Raw genomic sequence first — 17003 nt, 5'->3', positions numbered from 1 at the left:
TCTGGCCACCCTGCAGCATATGGAGTTCCCGGGCCAGGGATCAGATCTGAGCACAGTTGTTACCTATACCTCAGTGGCAGCAATGCCAGATCCTTAACCCACTATGCCAGCCGGGGATCGAACCTGCGTCCTCACGCTGCACAGACACTGATCCTGGAACTCCTCGAGGACTAACTTTTGTGAATCATGACTGCTCCTTCCTTAGCTACTGTTCCCCAGTGGCTTTCTGGCTGCCATTGGCTGATTAGGTTAGTTCTGCTCTTGGTCGCCCTAAGCGGATTAATGAGAACTCGAACTTGTGGTCAGAGTGGCTCAAGACAAACACAGCAGCACCAAAAACCTGCCCATCTCGCGTCCAGATGTTGGACTAGCAGAAGTGGCAGCACCTTCCCAAAAAGAGATCGCATTGGCACTCTGCTGAAATTCACAGAAACGACAGTGGCTTAGGAGGCTCCAGGCAGTGTGGCATTGGTTTCTACGAACTCACACTCCTTGCCTGTTCTCAGGCACACACGAGTGCACACGCTCCCTCACACGCACACACACACACACACACACTGCTATAAAAATAACCAAAAGTTGATGTTTCTTGAAGCATAATATTCAGAAAGTGATTATTCCTACAAAATTGCCATTAAAATGACCAAATCACCTGCACGGCATATTTGGACTCTGTTTCTCAAATAATAAAACGTGTCTAATTTTTATAAATCCCAGAGAAAAGCAACAAAGGCCTCAGGCTGCTTTTCTCAGGAGAAAATATGCCTTCTGTAACTCCGTTGGAAGAATAATGCAAATATCCAGCTCCATTAAAATAAACTCTAGTCCCGACTTGAAAGACACAAATCAAGGGAGAAATACAGACATATTTTCATATGTATATAAAGCCAAGTCATTATTTAACTCAGACATAAATAGATCTCCTTATGGGTTGTTACGGGACTCATTAGCCAACAAGTTTAATGCCAGCCCTTTGCCTCGAAAGGTCAAGCCAGCAGTGGACACTGATAACTTGGGGTAAGAACATACGAGCAGCAGGCGCAGCATTTTTACGGGCCGTGTGCCCTTGCGGCAGACAGTTCTGGGCTGTAACCTTCCAAAGCACATTCTGACCCTCCAACTGCATGTCAAAAATTGGAAATCAACCTAGTCAAGTCTCTTGGAAGAAATAAAATGCAAAGCCACAGACAGGAGGGAGCAGGCTGGGAGCAGGCCAGATGCAAATCCACACCCAGGGAGGCAGCGGCCAGGGCTGGGAGAAAGGTCCTGCCCATTCTTCCCAAGGCCAGGTGACAAAGGGGAGTTGCAATTCACCAGAGTGGCTATGAAATCTACAAAAGCCAAGGCACCGCTGGCTTTGGAGAGTCAAAAAGCAGGGAAAGGAAGTGGAGGGTCCCCTTAACTTTTTCAGTCTGTTTTTACCAGAGGGGGCTCTGGAATGTATTTTCAATGCTCCATGCTTGAATTGAAATGCCTCTCGACACTTTGCTTAAAATATTAAAACATACAGCATATAGAAACAGTGGCTCTCTGTTATCTCTGAACGCCCATTAAGCACGTTAAGTCTGTACACGCCGACAGCAAATCCTGCATCTCCGAAACCAGCTGAGGCTCCCCCATCAGCAACTTTAAAAATCCTTCAGAGTGGACTCCTTAGGGTCGGGGTCGGGGTCGGGGTCGGGAGGGGACCCTGTCCCTCCGGTGTCTTTCGTCACAACCTACAACTAATTCTTCTGACTAGGGGAGACTCTTCCACGTGAGATGCCAAGTATTTTGAACTCCGGCCAGACTAATCAAGATGATCTCCAAAATGCCAAAACAGGAACTTCCTATAATAAATAACCTATCACATTTACATCTCAAATGAGGAAATCTGGAAGAAAGCGGGTCGTTTCGCTGCCAACGCGGGGATGACTAAAGCCTGCCCAGCCCAACCCCTCCCTCCCTCCCCCTCCCCCCTGCCCTCCCCTCCCCCGCTCTCTGCTTTCCTTGGCCTCCCAGAGAACTGACAGGGGTCCGGGTGCTCATGCTCAGTTCCCCGGGAAGGCAGAGCCCAGAACCCCGGTGTGGGCTTGGCTGCTGGCAATCGCCACGGCCACTCACCGTTGGAAGTGGTGCTGGAGGCCACGGCTTTCTCGCTGACATCTGCTCGGGGGGAGCATTTCACTATGGAATTCTCCACTTTCTTCTTCTCAGTGGTCGTGGAGCTGTGGGACTGGGCTTCCATGACTCCTTCTCATTCCTTCAGCTCTGCGCGATCAGGAGCGCCTGCGTGAGACAGCAGCGCCGTCAAGTTCAAATGAGAGCGGGAGGAAAGGGGATCCCTTTGCAATGCCCCCGCCTCCCCCCACCCGAGGAGGTGCCTAGGGCATCAGTCAGTGCAAACTCCGGACGCCTCTTCCCCACAGGTCGCCTGGCAAAAGAGCCTCCAAGTTCTAGTGTCTCCACATGCAAAAAGAGGACCAAGTTATGTGTGACTTCTCCCACATTCCCTGGGCACTTGGTATCCAACGGTCTACACATCTCCCTTCTCAGCTGTGCTCACGGTGCGAAAACCCGAGTGTCACAGTGCTCTCAAGCCACATCGACGAATGTCCCTTCAGGTGGCCGACTTCAGCCCAAGGGGGCAAGAGGATAAGCTTCCAAGCCAGGGAAGGTTTTTGGTTCGAATCAGATGTTCTACAGAGGGGCCAACGATGTCTCCAACCCAAGCCCCACTAAGAGTTGTGAATCAGAGAATTTCAATCAAGCATTCAGGCGGGGAGGGTTTCTTTCCTCGCCCGGACAGGTGAATGGCCAGACGCCTGGGAAACCTCATATTCATTCAGGTAAATGACTGGCTTTTAGCACAGGAGACTATTTCCATTCAAGTTCATTTTTAAAACAAAGACGATAGAACCACACATTCTCGATCTCACAGGAAACGGCGAAAGATCGCCAAGAGCAAAGGCTGGAACCACTTAAGAACCATGAAAACTCAGTTAAGTCAAGGCAATCATTCGTTCACGAGCTTCATTCAGGGAATAATCGCCCTCACTCATCATTCATCAATTTTCACTCTGGGTCATGTTCTTTTCTTTCTTTCTTTCTTTTTTCAGGCAATAATCTATGCCTACCAAGAATACGAGAAAAGAGGACGAGCCCCGTCTACCGGGTCTTCCTCAAACTATTCAGATTGCCCCGCCCGGTGGGTACTTCTTCGCCTAGTCAGTCATCTATCTGCCTGACTTTCTGCAGTTAGCGGATGCTGCCGTGCTCCATCAGAACAACGATTAGTGAAATGAAATTGCTTCACCGACTAAAAGAGTTCAAGTACCAGATGGAAGATTTTTAGTTATCTTTAACTCAACTTTGCAAGGGAACTACAAATTTCTTTCTTGCTTGCTTTTTTTTTTTGCTGTTTTTAGGGCCGCACCTGTGGCACATGGAAGTTCCCAGGCTAGGGGTCAAGTTGAATCAGAGTTGCAGGTGTTGGTCTACACCACAGCCACAACAACGTGGGATCCAAACTTACACCCACAGCTCATGGCAACACCAGATCTTTAACCCACTGAGTGAAGCCAGGGATTAAACCTCCAATACCAGTCGGATTTGTTATCACTGAGCCGCAACGGAAACTCCAGCAAATTCTTTCTTTACCATACCAGAAATCTGGAAAAAGGAACTGGAGAAGCTGAAGGCCCCAGAGGCTGAAGGGCCCTGTGGCACCAGCTCTTTCTGGAACTTCTACTACTTTTCCTTGATTATCCAGTGACAGCCATTGCAACACACCCAAGTTAGCCAAGAACAGCTTTTCTAGAGTTAAAAAAAGATGCCATAAGTTAAAATTATGTATCAATTATAAGATCCACACCCAATTCACACGCCAGTGAAAGGGCTGCTGCACTCCCTTTCCCAAGGCTGCCACCAAGCCCAAGTCCGAGGGCAGGGCCTGACGGGCACCCCCTGGAATTGTCCAGTGGCCTCAGCTTTCTCATCTGTCACATGACGGGGGACACAGGAGGACTTAACCTTGGAGACAGCAGAGTCCAGTTCTCCTTAAGGATATATTAAAACATCGGGGTCCGCTCCCACCAAAATACCCTTAAACACAGGAAAGACTCTCCACTTGATTTCAGGGATCACAGGCCATCCGATCCACGCAGAGCATCCTGGAAGGAGAAGTTCTCACCCTTCTCTTCTAGCTCCAACAATCTCAGAATCATTCTTTAATTTTTTGAATGTTTCTCCCAAATTGCTTAATTATCATTTTTAAGACACCCTACAGGAACAATTTAATCGATCCACTGCACTGTCTCTTTTTTCCCCGTCTTCATTTTTTTATTGAAATATATTCGATTCACAATATTGTATCAGTTTCAGTTATCCAGCAAGGTATTTCAGGATATATATCTATTCTCTCTATATATATATATAGAAAAGAGTTTAAAAGGATATATATATATATATATGTATCCTGAAATACCTTGCTGGATAACTGAGAGAATATATAGATATTCTCTTTGAGATTCTTTTCCATTGTAGCTTATTTCAAGATCTGAGTACAGTTCCCTGGGCTCTGCAGGAGGTCCTTGCTGGCTCTCTCCTTTAGGAACAGCAGTGTCTATCTGTGAATCGCCAACTCCTAAAGCCCTGGTTCTCCACGAGGTGTAAGGGCCACCTGAATCAGCCTGTTACAGCGCTTGTGAAACACCCCGCGTTGCAGCTCCCGTCCCTGATGTCTCGGCCCTTCGAACCCTTATTTTAACCAGCACGGTGATGACCAGGCTCACTGAAGCTTGCAGACAACGGCTCGACACACTTTTGCTCGCTGCCATGTGCCTGTCCTGCAGGTCCTCGCTGAAGACTCTGCAGGTGGCTAACTAATGAGTGGACCACACCCGCAGGACTGAATTCCAAGGAGCCCATCCCACTGCCACCACCATGACGCACACCGGCTCCATCCCAAATCTCTGCCATCTTCCCCTCCGGCCCCCCAGCTCCATGAGGTCAGGCCCCCCGGCTCTCTCCCCAGCACTTCACACCTGCAAGAACTTCCAGAGTAAAGAAACAACCCAGCAACGATCTCATGACCCAGACAATTCCCCAGCGGCTTGAATCTTCTTAACTGCTATTGATTGAGCTACATATCTTTTCTTTTATAGCCAATGTTTCTTTGAAAACGGGCACATTCTGTAAAAACTGAAAAACTCTAACGGGAATATTTAATTAATCAAAACATTCCAGTCTCGACCATTTTGGACAAACAGGCACTTAGGATAATCGCTTCTCTCAAAACACACATACAGTTTTTTTGGTCAAATCTGGATGGAGTGCACTGATACTGGACGCAGAAACAAGCTAGTAGACCGGGGGTGGGGTGAGGGGACCCAAGAAGGGACAGGATCCCTTGGTAGGAAGTCAGTCTGCCTCTTCCTTAGGAGAGGGAGCTAATTATTAGCTGCAAGGAGACAAGTCACCAAAGCTCCTTGACAAACTTGGTTTTTGTGGAGTTGTTGGTTTTTCCCTTAAGCAAATGACTTCATTTTAACAAAGCAATAAAACCCTCCAAATACTCATCACCAGAGAGGCTCAGTGAGAAGAGGTAAAGCCCGGGGCACTGATTGAAATCGCACTAATTAACGGTCTTAGAGAATACTAATTCCTACCCCCCCACCCTCCCCACCCCCTGGTTAAAATGGAATTTTTAAAAAGAGGCCTTTGGTCACTCGAAAGTCCACCCCCTTCTTCTATTTTGACAACTTATTTTTGGATCTCATTAGTTAGTAACTAATTATTTAAAAGTGTGGTTGATGCCTGGAACAGGGCTATAAAAATGGCATCTTGCCAAGGCAGACATCTGCTTCCTGTATATATCCCTATAATTTATATCAGTTTATTTTACTGATAAAAACCCAACTTTGTCCCTGTCCGTTACAAAGGAGAAAGTTGTAACATTCTCGACTCTCACACCTCATCAAAACTCTGCACAGAGCGTTTGGGAGCAGAGAAGAGTGCCTGCTTCTAGTTGTGGTGGCAATTTTTTCTTATAAAAATTAAGCCGAGTTGGGAAGCTCAGGCCTGAGTTGAGACAGGAAAGCGTGAGGTCCAGAAGTGACCAGTAAACATTCCTGATAGACTCGCGCAATGCACACACCTGGGGCAGTAGTCCAGAGCACTGCTTTCCAAACCCAGACTTTCTTAAATCATAAGGTATAATTTATTTAGAGCCTAAGTCTCAAGGAAAACTTTTCGGTTCTGCTTCACTTCAAAGATTGTCCTCAGAGGAAAACAGGCCACTGGTTTTAGATGTGAATGAAATGAGACTTTCAGACCCCGTCCTTTTCTCATAGGGCCAGACTGCTCTCCTTCCGTCCTTTTCACCACTGCAACATCACATACAAGTTTTGCTGGCGTGCCCCTTGACTTTTCATGCTTATGAAAAAAAAGAAAAAGAAAAAACTATTTGTAGCTGATGTTTGAGTTCCAGCAGCTTGGGTACATGAAAAACGACAAAACAACAAAAACAAAACCTGCCACCAAGAAGAACTGCTCTAGTAGGCCTCTTAAGCCTCGAAGTTCCAGAGTTAAACTCAAGAATGACAATTCCTTCCTGAAAGCAAACAGTCATGGCTTTTTCCCCATTCAACTGTCCCTGAACCTTTTGTAATTTCCCGGAGGCCTCAACCCCGGGCACAATTAAATCCAGATCCTCTTTTAAACCCAATCCCTCTCTTACTAGCCACCTGTCCACAGGTGGGTCTTCCATTTTAAATTATAAATCTGATCTTGCATGAACCTCCTACAAAACAAGACCTCTCGTCCTGGAGCCACTGACCAGGTGACTAGGCTTCAGTGCCTGTCCCGCTCCAAAGGCAGCCCAAGAAAAGCTGAGACATTACCAATTTGGAGAACTCTGGCAGGGACTTCCTCTGGAAACAGCACCTCCCCCCCCCCAAAAAAGCCTCAGGTGGCCCTCTCTTTAGAGGCACCACTTGGAGCTGCAATTTAAATAATAAAACAAAAAACAGGAGTTCCCCGGTGGCCTTGTGGGTTAAGGATCTGGCATTGTCCCCGCTGTGGTTCCGATTGCTGCTGTGGCCGGGGTTGAATCCCTAGGATCCCTGGCCAGGGAACTTCCGCCTGCCAAAGGCTGCCAAAACAAAAAAAAAGGAAAAAGAAAGAAAAAAAGAAAAGAAAAGAAAGAAACCAACCAACCCGGAAACTTGCATCTTTGCAAAGACGAGCTGTCGTTTTCAGGGATTTTTGTATTTTGTTTCCTAAGCTGCAAGCTGTGGTCAGTGCTGCCTGGGAGCGCTCGCAGCCTGCGCTTCCCCAGTCTCCCCTTCGGTCCCCAGGGGCTGCTCCAGGGTCCGAGTCTTCGCACCTGGCCGCGCCCGCGCCGCCTGCCCTCCAGGTCCCCGCGTCCCCCCGCGGTCGGTCCAGCGGCGGCCCCGGCGCGCCCGCCCCGCGGTCGGCTCCCTCCCCGGCGCGGGCAGGACAGGCCGCAGCTCCGGGGCCCGAACGCCCGGCCGCGCGGCGTTAGCTCCTCGGAATCGGCGGGCCCCGCTCGGATCCGCCTTCCCGAAGCGTCCCCGGCAAGGGCAGGGCAGGGCAGGGGCGGGACGATCGGCAGCCCGCAGGGCCTCCGCAGCCCCCTGACCCGGCGTCACCCCAGGTGCCCGCTCCCCGGGAGGACTGGCGGGCCCTGGAAAAGTCTGCACAGCCGGCCGGGCAGCATTTCCAGCAGCCAGGGGTCGGTGGCGGCCCTGCTGGAATTCCCACAGCTGCTTCAGCGGCTGAATCCGGGGAGATGCCACTTTCCCTGGCCACATCCAGGGTGCCGCTCTGCAGGCAAGGCCTGGGGCACGCTTGACGTCTTCCGGACACCCGGGGCTGGGTGCCTCCCTTCACCACATTTCCAACCCGCTTCACCATCTCTCAGCCTGCTTCCACATGCGGGTTCTTCCTGAGCTGCCCTCGAGAGATGAGGTGGTGTGACGGGCCCAGCAGACCTGCCTCTTGGGGAGGCGAGCCCTCCGTGGCGTGCCAAAGTCCAACCTTCGCCGCGAGGCTTCAGGTAGTGGGCAGAGGGCATGAGAAATCACCATTCTGGGAACATGCGCGAAAACGGGCCTTTCCCCTCGCAGGGCTCCGCGGGATCCCTCCCGGGCACAGAGGGGCAGGATGCCCTCGTGGCTTAAAGGCTTAAAACGTGGAAACGGACGCACCCGGCTAACACCAACGTTAGAAATGATGTGAGAAGGGTAGAAAACGACTTTGGAATCCGAGGTGAAAGGAAACAGGAGTTAGGAACTGATAATGCATCCTTTGTGAACCGGCAGACTCCTTCATTCATTTCCCTCATCCAGCTGGTCTACTTTTAAACTGCCTGAATTTAGGATTTTGTTTTGTTTTCTTATTGCATTTAAAGATTTAAAGCAACTAAGGGGAAAGCCTGATTAATGGCAACTTGATCAGTGTCTGATGGGTTCCAACAGCGACTGCCAAGGAGGGAGTGGGCAGAGGAGGCATTTCAGAGGGGGGGGCAGAGGTCGGATCAGGAGGCCATTAGGCCTTCAGGGAGACAGGATTCTCTGCAGACTCAGGGAGCGCTGGCTCAGGAGGAATAAGGCTTTTTCCTCCAGAGCAAGGACACTTGCTTCCACCTGCCCGTATATTTATAAGCTGAATGATCTTCCTAATATGCTAACGATTCCAAGCTCCAGAAGGAAGCAGCTTGTGTGAGGATTTCTGAGACGCCTCCCCCACAGCACTGAAAAGGGGCCTTTCCCTCATCTTGAATCACTAGCAGAGTAGCGGCTCCTGCAAGACGCAACCATTTAGGTAAAATGCCCATTAAATTGGTTACCTTCCCATGGCATCAAAATGCAGCTCCTAAAGAAAATGCCTTCTCCAGGAACAGTATAAAAAAAAAAAAAAAGAAGAAGAAGAAGAAGCAGCACAAACTTATGCTGATGGGAGCTTTTGAGCAATTCTGGAATTCAGAAATCCTGTTGAGTTTCCAGGAGCAAAATCTAGGGAATTTAAAACACTTCAGTGCATTTCACACAAGCATGCATTAGAGAAGACCTCTTACAGGTTTTTAATGTGGCTGATGTCTCCTGGAGCTGGAAATCTCTTTCTGAACTTAAAATCAATTAGATATGCATAACCTCTGTGACACACCAAGAGTTCCCAAGATTCCTGAAGCTTCCTTCCTCGCCCTCCCCTGTCTGCACTGCCTTTCTTACTGCAAGCTCAGCTTCCTAAGTTCTTAATGAAATCTTCATGAATTTTTAACTACAGTATTTTTAAATGTGCAATTACTTTATCTTTACATGTGACTCTCCACCCCCATAATTAGGAAAGCCGAGAGTCTTAACTGCAAATAAGAAAGCTCCTTTCTGTTCCCGTTGCCAATAATGGTCTCTGGTAGCCTAGAGCAGTCCCCAAATCTGCTGCTCATTGTTCTCAATCTTTCCCCGTTTCTGAAGCTCCTAATCTCAGATAAGCAGTATTCATGATAGACATCCCCAAATGGAATTACCCGGAAGGGAATGGAATTACTCTAAGGGGGAAATAATTGCCTGCCTATGGATTAAGTGAGTTTGGTTTTAGTAGATTAACTACGTGGAAACTTGTACGAAACCCGTATATTTAACTTCGGCTACTGAAAAGCTTATTTGACATGAAGTCATCATTGCTACTAGCGTGAAAATCACAAATGACATTTTGTCTGCCAGTTTTACTTTTCTGCCCTGCATTTAAAAGGAAACATCCTCAGCTACTTTCTCTGTTGCCAGTAGTACTTCACGAGAAACGCTGGAACTGTCTGAAAGCTGTGTAAGGCCTCTCTTTAATACTCGCCACCAGTTCTCGGTTTTGCAAAAACTATCAATCAACACACCAGTCCTGTGTACGTTGGTTTGGCTTTGCAGGAAGTGCCCTGCATAGCAGGTGCTATGATGGAAGGAGGGGGCACCCCCTCTTTCTGTGGGTTTGCTGGAGACAGACAATCCTCAGACAGAAAAAGATCTATAAGTCAGTTATCAGTTGATAGATCAGCTAAGCTCATGAAAACTGCATTTCCCTTAAACCCACATATATCACCCAAAGAGCATGACTGATCAGAGGTATCTCTTGCTTCACTTTTCTGAGATTTACAGGAATCAAAAGTTTTCACAAATTTTCAGAAGAGTAAAAAAAAATAAAAAACTACTTTTAAAAATTATTCTTCGAGGCCTTCTCTAACTTCTGGTTTCTAGAAGCAGGTGTGCCTTGACAATCAAGCTGAAGGGGCTAAAGCACATGTTCTATGAACAGGAATTTACTTTGAAACCATCGCAAGTAGGAGATGAACACCAGCCGGGTGGTAACATCCGCTGGAGGTACCCCAAAGGCATTATTTTTCTGTCTGGTACTGTTCATCAAACTTTATCCTCCCAAGTTTTAAACGTGGGGTTCTTGAATCTTTGCTGCAGTTTTAAAAGCACATTTTTCAAAATTTAAGGATTACTAAGCAGGGCTTAGCCAGGAACAATTATCCACCCTGGTCCCCTCAGCCTATAAATGCTGCAGATGTCTTCAGGTGCCTTATTTTCTTGTGCCCTGCCCACCTATCATGTATAAAACTGCCAGTGCAATGACTGCACCAAGGTACTCACGATCCCAATGAAACTCTCTGTTTGGAGTTTCACTGGAACCTCGCAGTTCAAACAGTTGCTGCCTGGCCTGGTCCACACAGTATTCACGTTTCCATACTTGCTTGGTTCATCGAGGCATCATTCTCTAGCTGTGGCCTGAGGCTCCCCGACACACAGCCAAAACCCTCTTGAGATTGAATAATTCTTTTAAAAAAAAAAATCACACAAGATAAAATGGAGAGTAAGGTTTAACTGCTTCATTCCTTCATGGCGGCAGTTTGAGAGTTAGCTTTCCTCTGAATTGTGAGTTTTCAGTCTCTTTTTGTAAAAATTCATGGTTAGGAACGTACAGCCCCCTGGCATATTGCGAGGTGTTCTACACAATCGACCCCACAAGTCAGAGTTGATCGAGCTGCACATTTCCACTTGAAAATAAACCAAAAGGATGTCACACTCCAAGAGACAGAGACTTAAATAAGATGACACTCATCTCCCATGATTTAATTTCCTTTTGGGGCATAAAAATCACCCAAATGTACAATCAAATGCTTTTTGTTATATCTGTCCCCCCCCCACCACACACAATCATCATCAACACTCCCCCACCCCACCCCCCCAAAAAAGTAAAGCAAAGCAAAGCCCACTAGCAGTTTCAGGCCAGCCATCAATCCAATTTACTGCAGGTACAATTTCTATGTACAGTGCATGCCACAACAAAACCACAGTGTGATGCCAACAGGGCCCTTAAGAAAGTTCTCCCCTACATCTCTGGAAAGGAGCTTGAAAAGAAAGCAAGGATTACAGTCAGCTAGAAGGTAGGGAGGGGACTTACCTCAAGCCCAGCCAAGCGGAAATCAGAGCAGTAATTCTACAAGCCGACAGAGCACACTTTCAAAGCCGTAATGGTGTGAAGAAGTGCGGGGCAGCGTGGCCTGCAGGCAGCGCTAATACACTGATGACTGATGGCGGGGCCCAGGCAGACAATGAATTTGGGGCTTGAAAACTAACAGAAACCACGCAGTACTTTGACAAATGGGCTTTCACCATTTCATTCATTGAATAACCTTTAAGCACAAAATTGGCTAGCGTCCTCTTGGGAATGATGCGAAATGTTGTTGCACCATGAGGTAAGTATTTTCTTTCTTTAATTATGACTCTTCTGCAAGATGCAAAAGCACCACGGGGAGGGGACAACTGCAGACGTGGCAGAAGCATATGTGGAGCTGGACACAATATTGCCTTTCGGGGGGGGTGCAGAATGTCCTGGGGCCACCTTATTAACTATGTGATGGCTTGTTCTTTCAGTTTCTTTAGAGACCCACAGATTTGCTGGGACATTTTGCCGGGCTGAGATACACACACACAGAGAGAATAAAAAACACTTTCACATTTAAAAAACAGCAACAAAACCTACAACCTGACAGTGGTCATGAGTAACTAAGAAGTGTGGCACTAAAATATAGGGCATGTAGAATTACAAGTGGAAAAAGACTACTTTTCAGGGGCGAGGCGAAGGAAAAGTGCCTTAAAACAATCGAGACACCGCGTAAAGTTTGCAATCAAATACACTTGCCAACACGTTTAAGGTCCAGTTTCTTTCCAGCAGCGCCCTTCCCTCATCCCCTTGGTCAAACCAGCCCTTCGATGGAAAAATAATAATTTTGGCCACTGGGAAAGAGAGAACGCAGTGCCTAAAGTGTCTCTACATTAACCAATCCCACTCGTGCCAGGCAGCACTGCCTTTAACAGCTCCTAAAAACTTAAGAAAAGGATCTTAAAACAGGAAGCTTAGTGAGCTCATAAAACTGTTGATGGAGCCAGGAACACGTAGCATATTTAATCTGCAAACTGTGAGAGTCTACAGTGATTTCAGCAAGATCTGAGGCATGCCCTCAAGGTTTGCTGGGATCTGGGATTAGGGGGTTGATAAGAGCCTCTGCTGCCCATGGACATGTTTCTCTTCTGCAGTTAAACACAAATGCACAGAGACGTCTGACTGCTGCTTGGCGTTACTGCTCAAGTTATAAAAAAGCTTTGCAGCTCCTTTTGCTGTCAATATATCAAAGTTAAAAAAAATCATCAAAGTGTGAAATTTCATTTAAAGTCTTCGCCAGTCTACAGCTCTATTTCACAGGCCCATCAAATAAAAGTAAAGATGAAAAATACACTGAAAGTACTTGAAAAAGTTTTGCAGCACTGCCCCCCCGCCCCCCGCTTCCGCCCCTGTTGTTGTTTATTCTGTCTCCCTTTATTTGCTTTGAAACTAGAACAAATCAATTTTCATCTGGAAAAATAACAGCACTGAGTGAAGGGCAGCATCTTCGAGCGGCCTTCTAGGAGACAACCTGGAGTCATTATCAGAGGGGAATCTTTGGCCTAACAAATCCCATACACACCCCTTCAATGTCTACTACAGTCGTGTCTGCATTTTAATTGACTCTCGTGATATAAGTTGGCAGAAAATGTCCTGAATCTTCCAAAACAAATCAGACCGACTATGGAATATGGACGCCAGCAAAACTAAAACCTCCTTCAAAGAATTCTTTAGCGGGGGATTTACAACAATTGCATAAAGAAGAAAAGTCTGACTTTTAAGATAATCTACTATAGTCTGAAAGCATTAACATTCCATTACTAAGGTTTTCTGGAGGATTTCATGACTCATTGATTCACTTTTCCTTCAAGACTGGTTTTTCTTAGGGCCTTACTGTCTCCCTACAAGTGAGTGCCTGGAACAATGACCATTTAATTGCCTCCTTTCATAAAGTCCCAAAACCCTATCCTCAAAAAGGGGTGCCGGATCTCAGCGAGCAGGAGACCTCAGGTCGAAGGATGCACCCCTAAGTGGCTAAGCACCCAGGAAGCCGGAAACCCTCAGAGCAGGCAGGTAATTAAGAAAACTGGCCAGAAAACAAAGGAAAGTTCAACTTTAGGCTCGGGCATCAAACTGATAAATTAATGACTCTTTCATTAAATAAGTAATGAAATAATTCACCAGAGCCATTTTTCCTCAGGACTGAATTTTCTCGTTTCTGAGTGTAGTCCTTGGCAAATGAGACATACCAGGAAAATGCTTTTATGTCAGGGTTCAATCAAGGAATGCAAACACACCAAAGGGACCCGGAGTTGGGAGGTATCTGAGTTGGACCCACGAGCCTACGCACACCAGCACATCCATACCTTCTATAGTGCTCTGCGCCTGTGAAATTTCACTAGAACCTCTCACATTGGACTCATTCAGGCATCTGAAACCAAAGCTTCCCGAGGCTGACTTCAAGAATTATACACCCTAAAAGGATCTCCCCTTAGGCAGGGAGTTTCTAATTAAATAGCTTTTCGTATAAAATAAACCTCTTCTCTCTGTAAGTATGCTATTACAACTAATTTAAATGTTAGTTCATGTTTGTTTTAGCTCTGCCTATAGTCCAACTGGCCAAAGTGTTTGTGGATCAGGTTGTTAAAACCAATATTTCCTAACCTAAACAAATTCTTTAGATACTTCACAGTTTACACAGTGGAGGCCAATCACCACTGCCTTAATATACCCCCTCCACTGAAATACTGTTCTGCTTTAGAAAAATGAAGAGATTGTGAGGTTATTTCACTCCTTTGAAACATAGCATTTTCCTCCTTCAAAATAATCTTGACACATGTAATTAAGAAACTGTCAGACTATTATTAATTTTTAATTTAAAACCTAAATGAAATAATTACAGGAATCAATCAATAAGGCACCTATTCAAATTACAGAGCAATTACATAAATACTCAAAATTAATAGTTTAGGCCAATTCTCGAAGATTTCCGTCTATAATATGCTAAGACATCAAACAACACAAAAAGTGCAGCGTGGGGACCATGAATAGTTCCTGCCTTAAATAGACTGAAATGAGCTCAACTCTGTTGGCCACGGTAGAGGCCCCCCACCAGCCATGCCCAACGCACACAAGCTGGAACGCTTTTCAAAAGTTAATTTATTTCCACCAGACACAGATTTCAGGGATCTCAAAAGCATCCACATTCTGCACAAAATCACTTTGGGGCGGGGGCTGATTATTATGAATTCCCTCCCAGCTCCGGAAAGACAAACTGGGGAGAAGAAGGAAGAAAGGAAGAGGGGAGCAGAGGTGTTTTCTGGAACCAGCCCTGGCTAATGGTACTGCTCCTGCCTGCACAGCGCCCGGTCCTCCTCCATACCTCTGACTAAAGGGCTCCTTTACTTGGCGATGCGGACAGTCCATCATTTCAAACCGAAATGGCAGCTGGAAAATGTGGAACAGCTGGCAAAGAGCTGGGAGAAAATGTTTTACATAAATACATGTACATATAAACTGGCAGAGGGCCACGAGCTCTGTACCCAGGGCCAGACTCCATCGGGGACGGCACACCGGGGAGAGGAGACCCTGGGCACAGGGGAGGAACCCAGGATGCCGCCTCAATCCTCTCTCTGTATCAGGTCAGCAAGGGAAGCCCGAGTCCAGCCCCTCTCGGCCTGGCATCTCCCGAAGGAGGTGCAACCGGAGAGTGAGCACAAAGTTCAGGGAAGGATAAAAGGCCTGGGTGTGCAGGGGCGCTTCGGGCCTCTTGCAACCTGCTTAAAAGTCGCTTCACAAACTCTCCAAGGCTGGGGTAAATATTTACTCCCTCTCCACCTCCTCCCGCCCATTTGCCCTCTGCAACTCCAGAAAGTAACTGTCCCCTGCGGAGTGATTCATGCCCAACTGTGCCCTGCGAAAATGCGGCCTCTTAAAGGATCAGTGCAGGAGCCGCGGTTCCGCACCCCCCCACCCCCCGCCACGGGACGCACCTCCCTGCTGCTTCTAACGCTTTTATTTCTTTTGTTTGCTTTTTCCTTCCTTTCTTTTTTTTTTTTATTATTCTTATTTTTAATGCTGTCCCTGGAGAGGAAAAGAAGTGAAAGAATCTCAAATCATCCACAGATGCGACAACTTTCACTTTTCCTCTCTTAGGACCCAGGCCCGCCCCCGACCCTCGGAGGGGAAGCGCAGGCTGCAGGAAGCCCCCGCTGCGGCGCTCCCCGCGTGGACCCACCCGCGCCTTTGCGCCCGGCCCCGGGCGCGGGGCGGGGAGGGGGGGGGCGACGGGGACGCAACAGCGCGAAGGCGGGCGCCGGAGCTCCGGGGGCTCCCGGAGTTCCTTTTAGCCTCGGGATGCGGAGTGGAGGCGAGGGGCGCCGTCGTCGGGCTGCTGCGAACTTCGTCCATCACCGCCACCACCAGCACCCCGAGGTGAAACTCTGCAGCCCGTCTCCGGGGGGCCGCGGGGTCCGACGCTCGGAAGGGGAGTATCAGGCAAGAGGGGGCGAAGGGAAGCCTCGCTGCGGCTGCTCTGGAAATCTGGGCGCCTTCTGACAGCCATTTTCATTTCCTCCCGCTCCCCCCGACGGGGACCGGGTCTGGACCCGGCGGTGCGGGCGCGGCCGCAGGAGCGGGCTGCCCGGTGCGGGGCACCGCGAAACAAAGAACTTCGGGCGGGACGTACCTGCGGCGGCGGCGGCGGCTGTCAAGTCCCCGAACTTCCCATAGACCCGCGTCCGGGGCGCGGGCCGGCGGGCGGGCGGGCGGCTCCGGGCTTCCGCGGGGCCGCGGGCGGCGCGGGCTAAAGCGGGCGGCCGGGCAGGGCGCGGGGGGCGCCAGCCGCAGGCATGGTGCGGCGCGGGCGGCCGCGGGGCGCGCGGGGAGGGCGGGTCGGGGCGGCGAGGGTGCGCGAGGGCGAGTGTGCAAGCGCGCCGGTGGCGGCGGCGGCGGCGGTGGCGGTGGCGCTGCCCCTGCCCGCTCCCGCCCGCTCGTGCGGCTCCGGCATCGGTTTCAGGGATCGTGTAATCCGATCCCTTCTGACTCACAGGCCCTGAGTGACAGTTCTGATTTGGTTCACCCGCGGGAGGGAGGGGAAAGAGAAAGAAAGAAAGCCCCCGCCGTGCTCCCCTCCTGGCGTCCAATCGACTTTCTGGAAGAAGGTCCCATCCCGGCCTGCAAGCCCGCGCGGGCTGGGAAGCGCCCCCCGCCCGGACCCGCGCAGCCGGCGCTACTCACGGGTGGAAAAGTTGTCCCTCGGCTCCGCGCTTCCCTCCCTCGCGCTCCCTCCTTCCCTCCTCTTCCTCCTCCTCCACCCCGCGCTCCTCCTCCCCCAAGTTTTAACAGATGTTGCCGGACTCTCGGCTCGCGCTCCCTCTGCCCCCGCCCCCGCCCCCGCCCCGTCGCTTTTCTTTCGGCCCCTCGTCGGAGCGGTGGGGACGCGCCGAGCCGCAGGACGCCCGCCGCCGCAGGGGGCGAAGTTGGGAAAACTTGGAGGAGTGCAGCTCGCCTTACTTTTGCTTTCTCGCTCCTTCCAGGCCTCGCCGGGGGCCCGCGCTTCCCCG

At 49.2% G+C, this 17003-nt stretch overlaps 1 protein-coding gene across 3 annotated transcripts in view; it reads right to left on the bottom strand.

Moving 5' to 3' along the window:
* Positions 1–16793, bottom strand: part of GLI3 (GLI family zinc finger 3) — a 294444-nt gene extending 277651 nt beyond the window's left edge. For 2 of the 3 annotated variants that reach the window (XM_021078943.1, XM_021078945.1), the window contains exons 1-2: positions 16678–16793; positions 2104–2268 (exon numbers count right to left, since the gene is read on the bottom strand). In XM_021078943.1, the coding sequence (XP_020934602.1) occupies positions 2104–2227 (124 nt within the window). In that variant the 5' untranslated portion in view covers positions 2228–2268; positions 16678–16793. Of the gene's footprint in view, positions 1–2103; positions 2269–16126; positions 16212–16677 lie in introns of those variants that run through there. The other variant, XM_021078944.1, reaches the window with a different exon arrangement.

The sequence above is a fragment of the Sus scrofa genome, chromosome 18 (assembly GCF_000003025.6).
Source record: "Sus scrofa isolate TJ Tabasco breed Duroc chromosome 18, Sscrofa11.1, whole genome shotgun sequence".
NCBI classification, from domain to species: Eukaryota; Metazoa; Chordata; class Mammalia; order Artiodactyla; family Suidae; genus Sus; species Sus scrofa.
The sequence above is the reverse complement of the archived record's forward strand: the minus strand, read 5'-3'. Positions and strand labels throughout refer to the sequence as shown.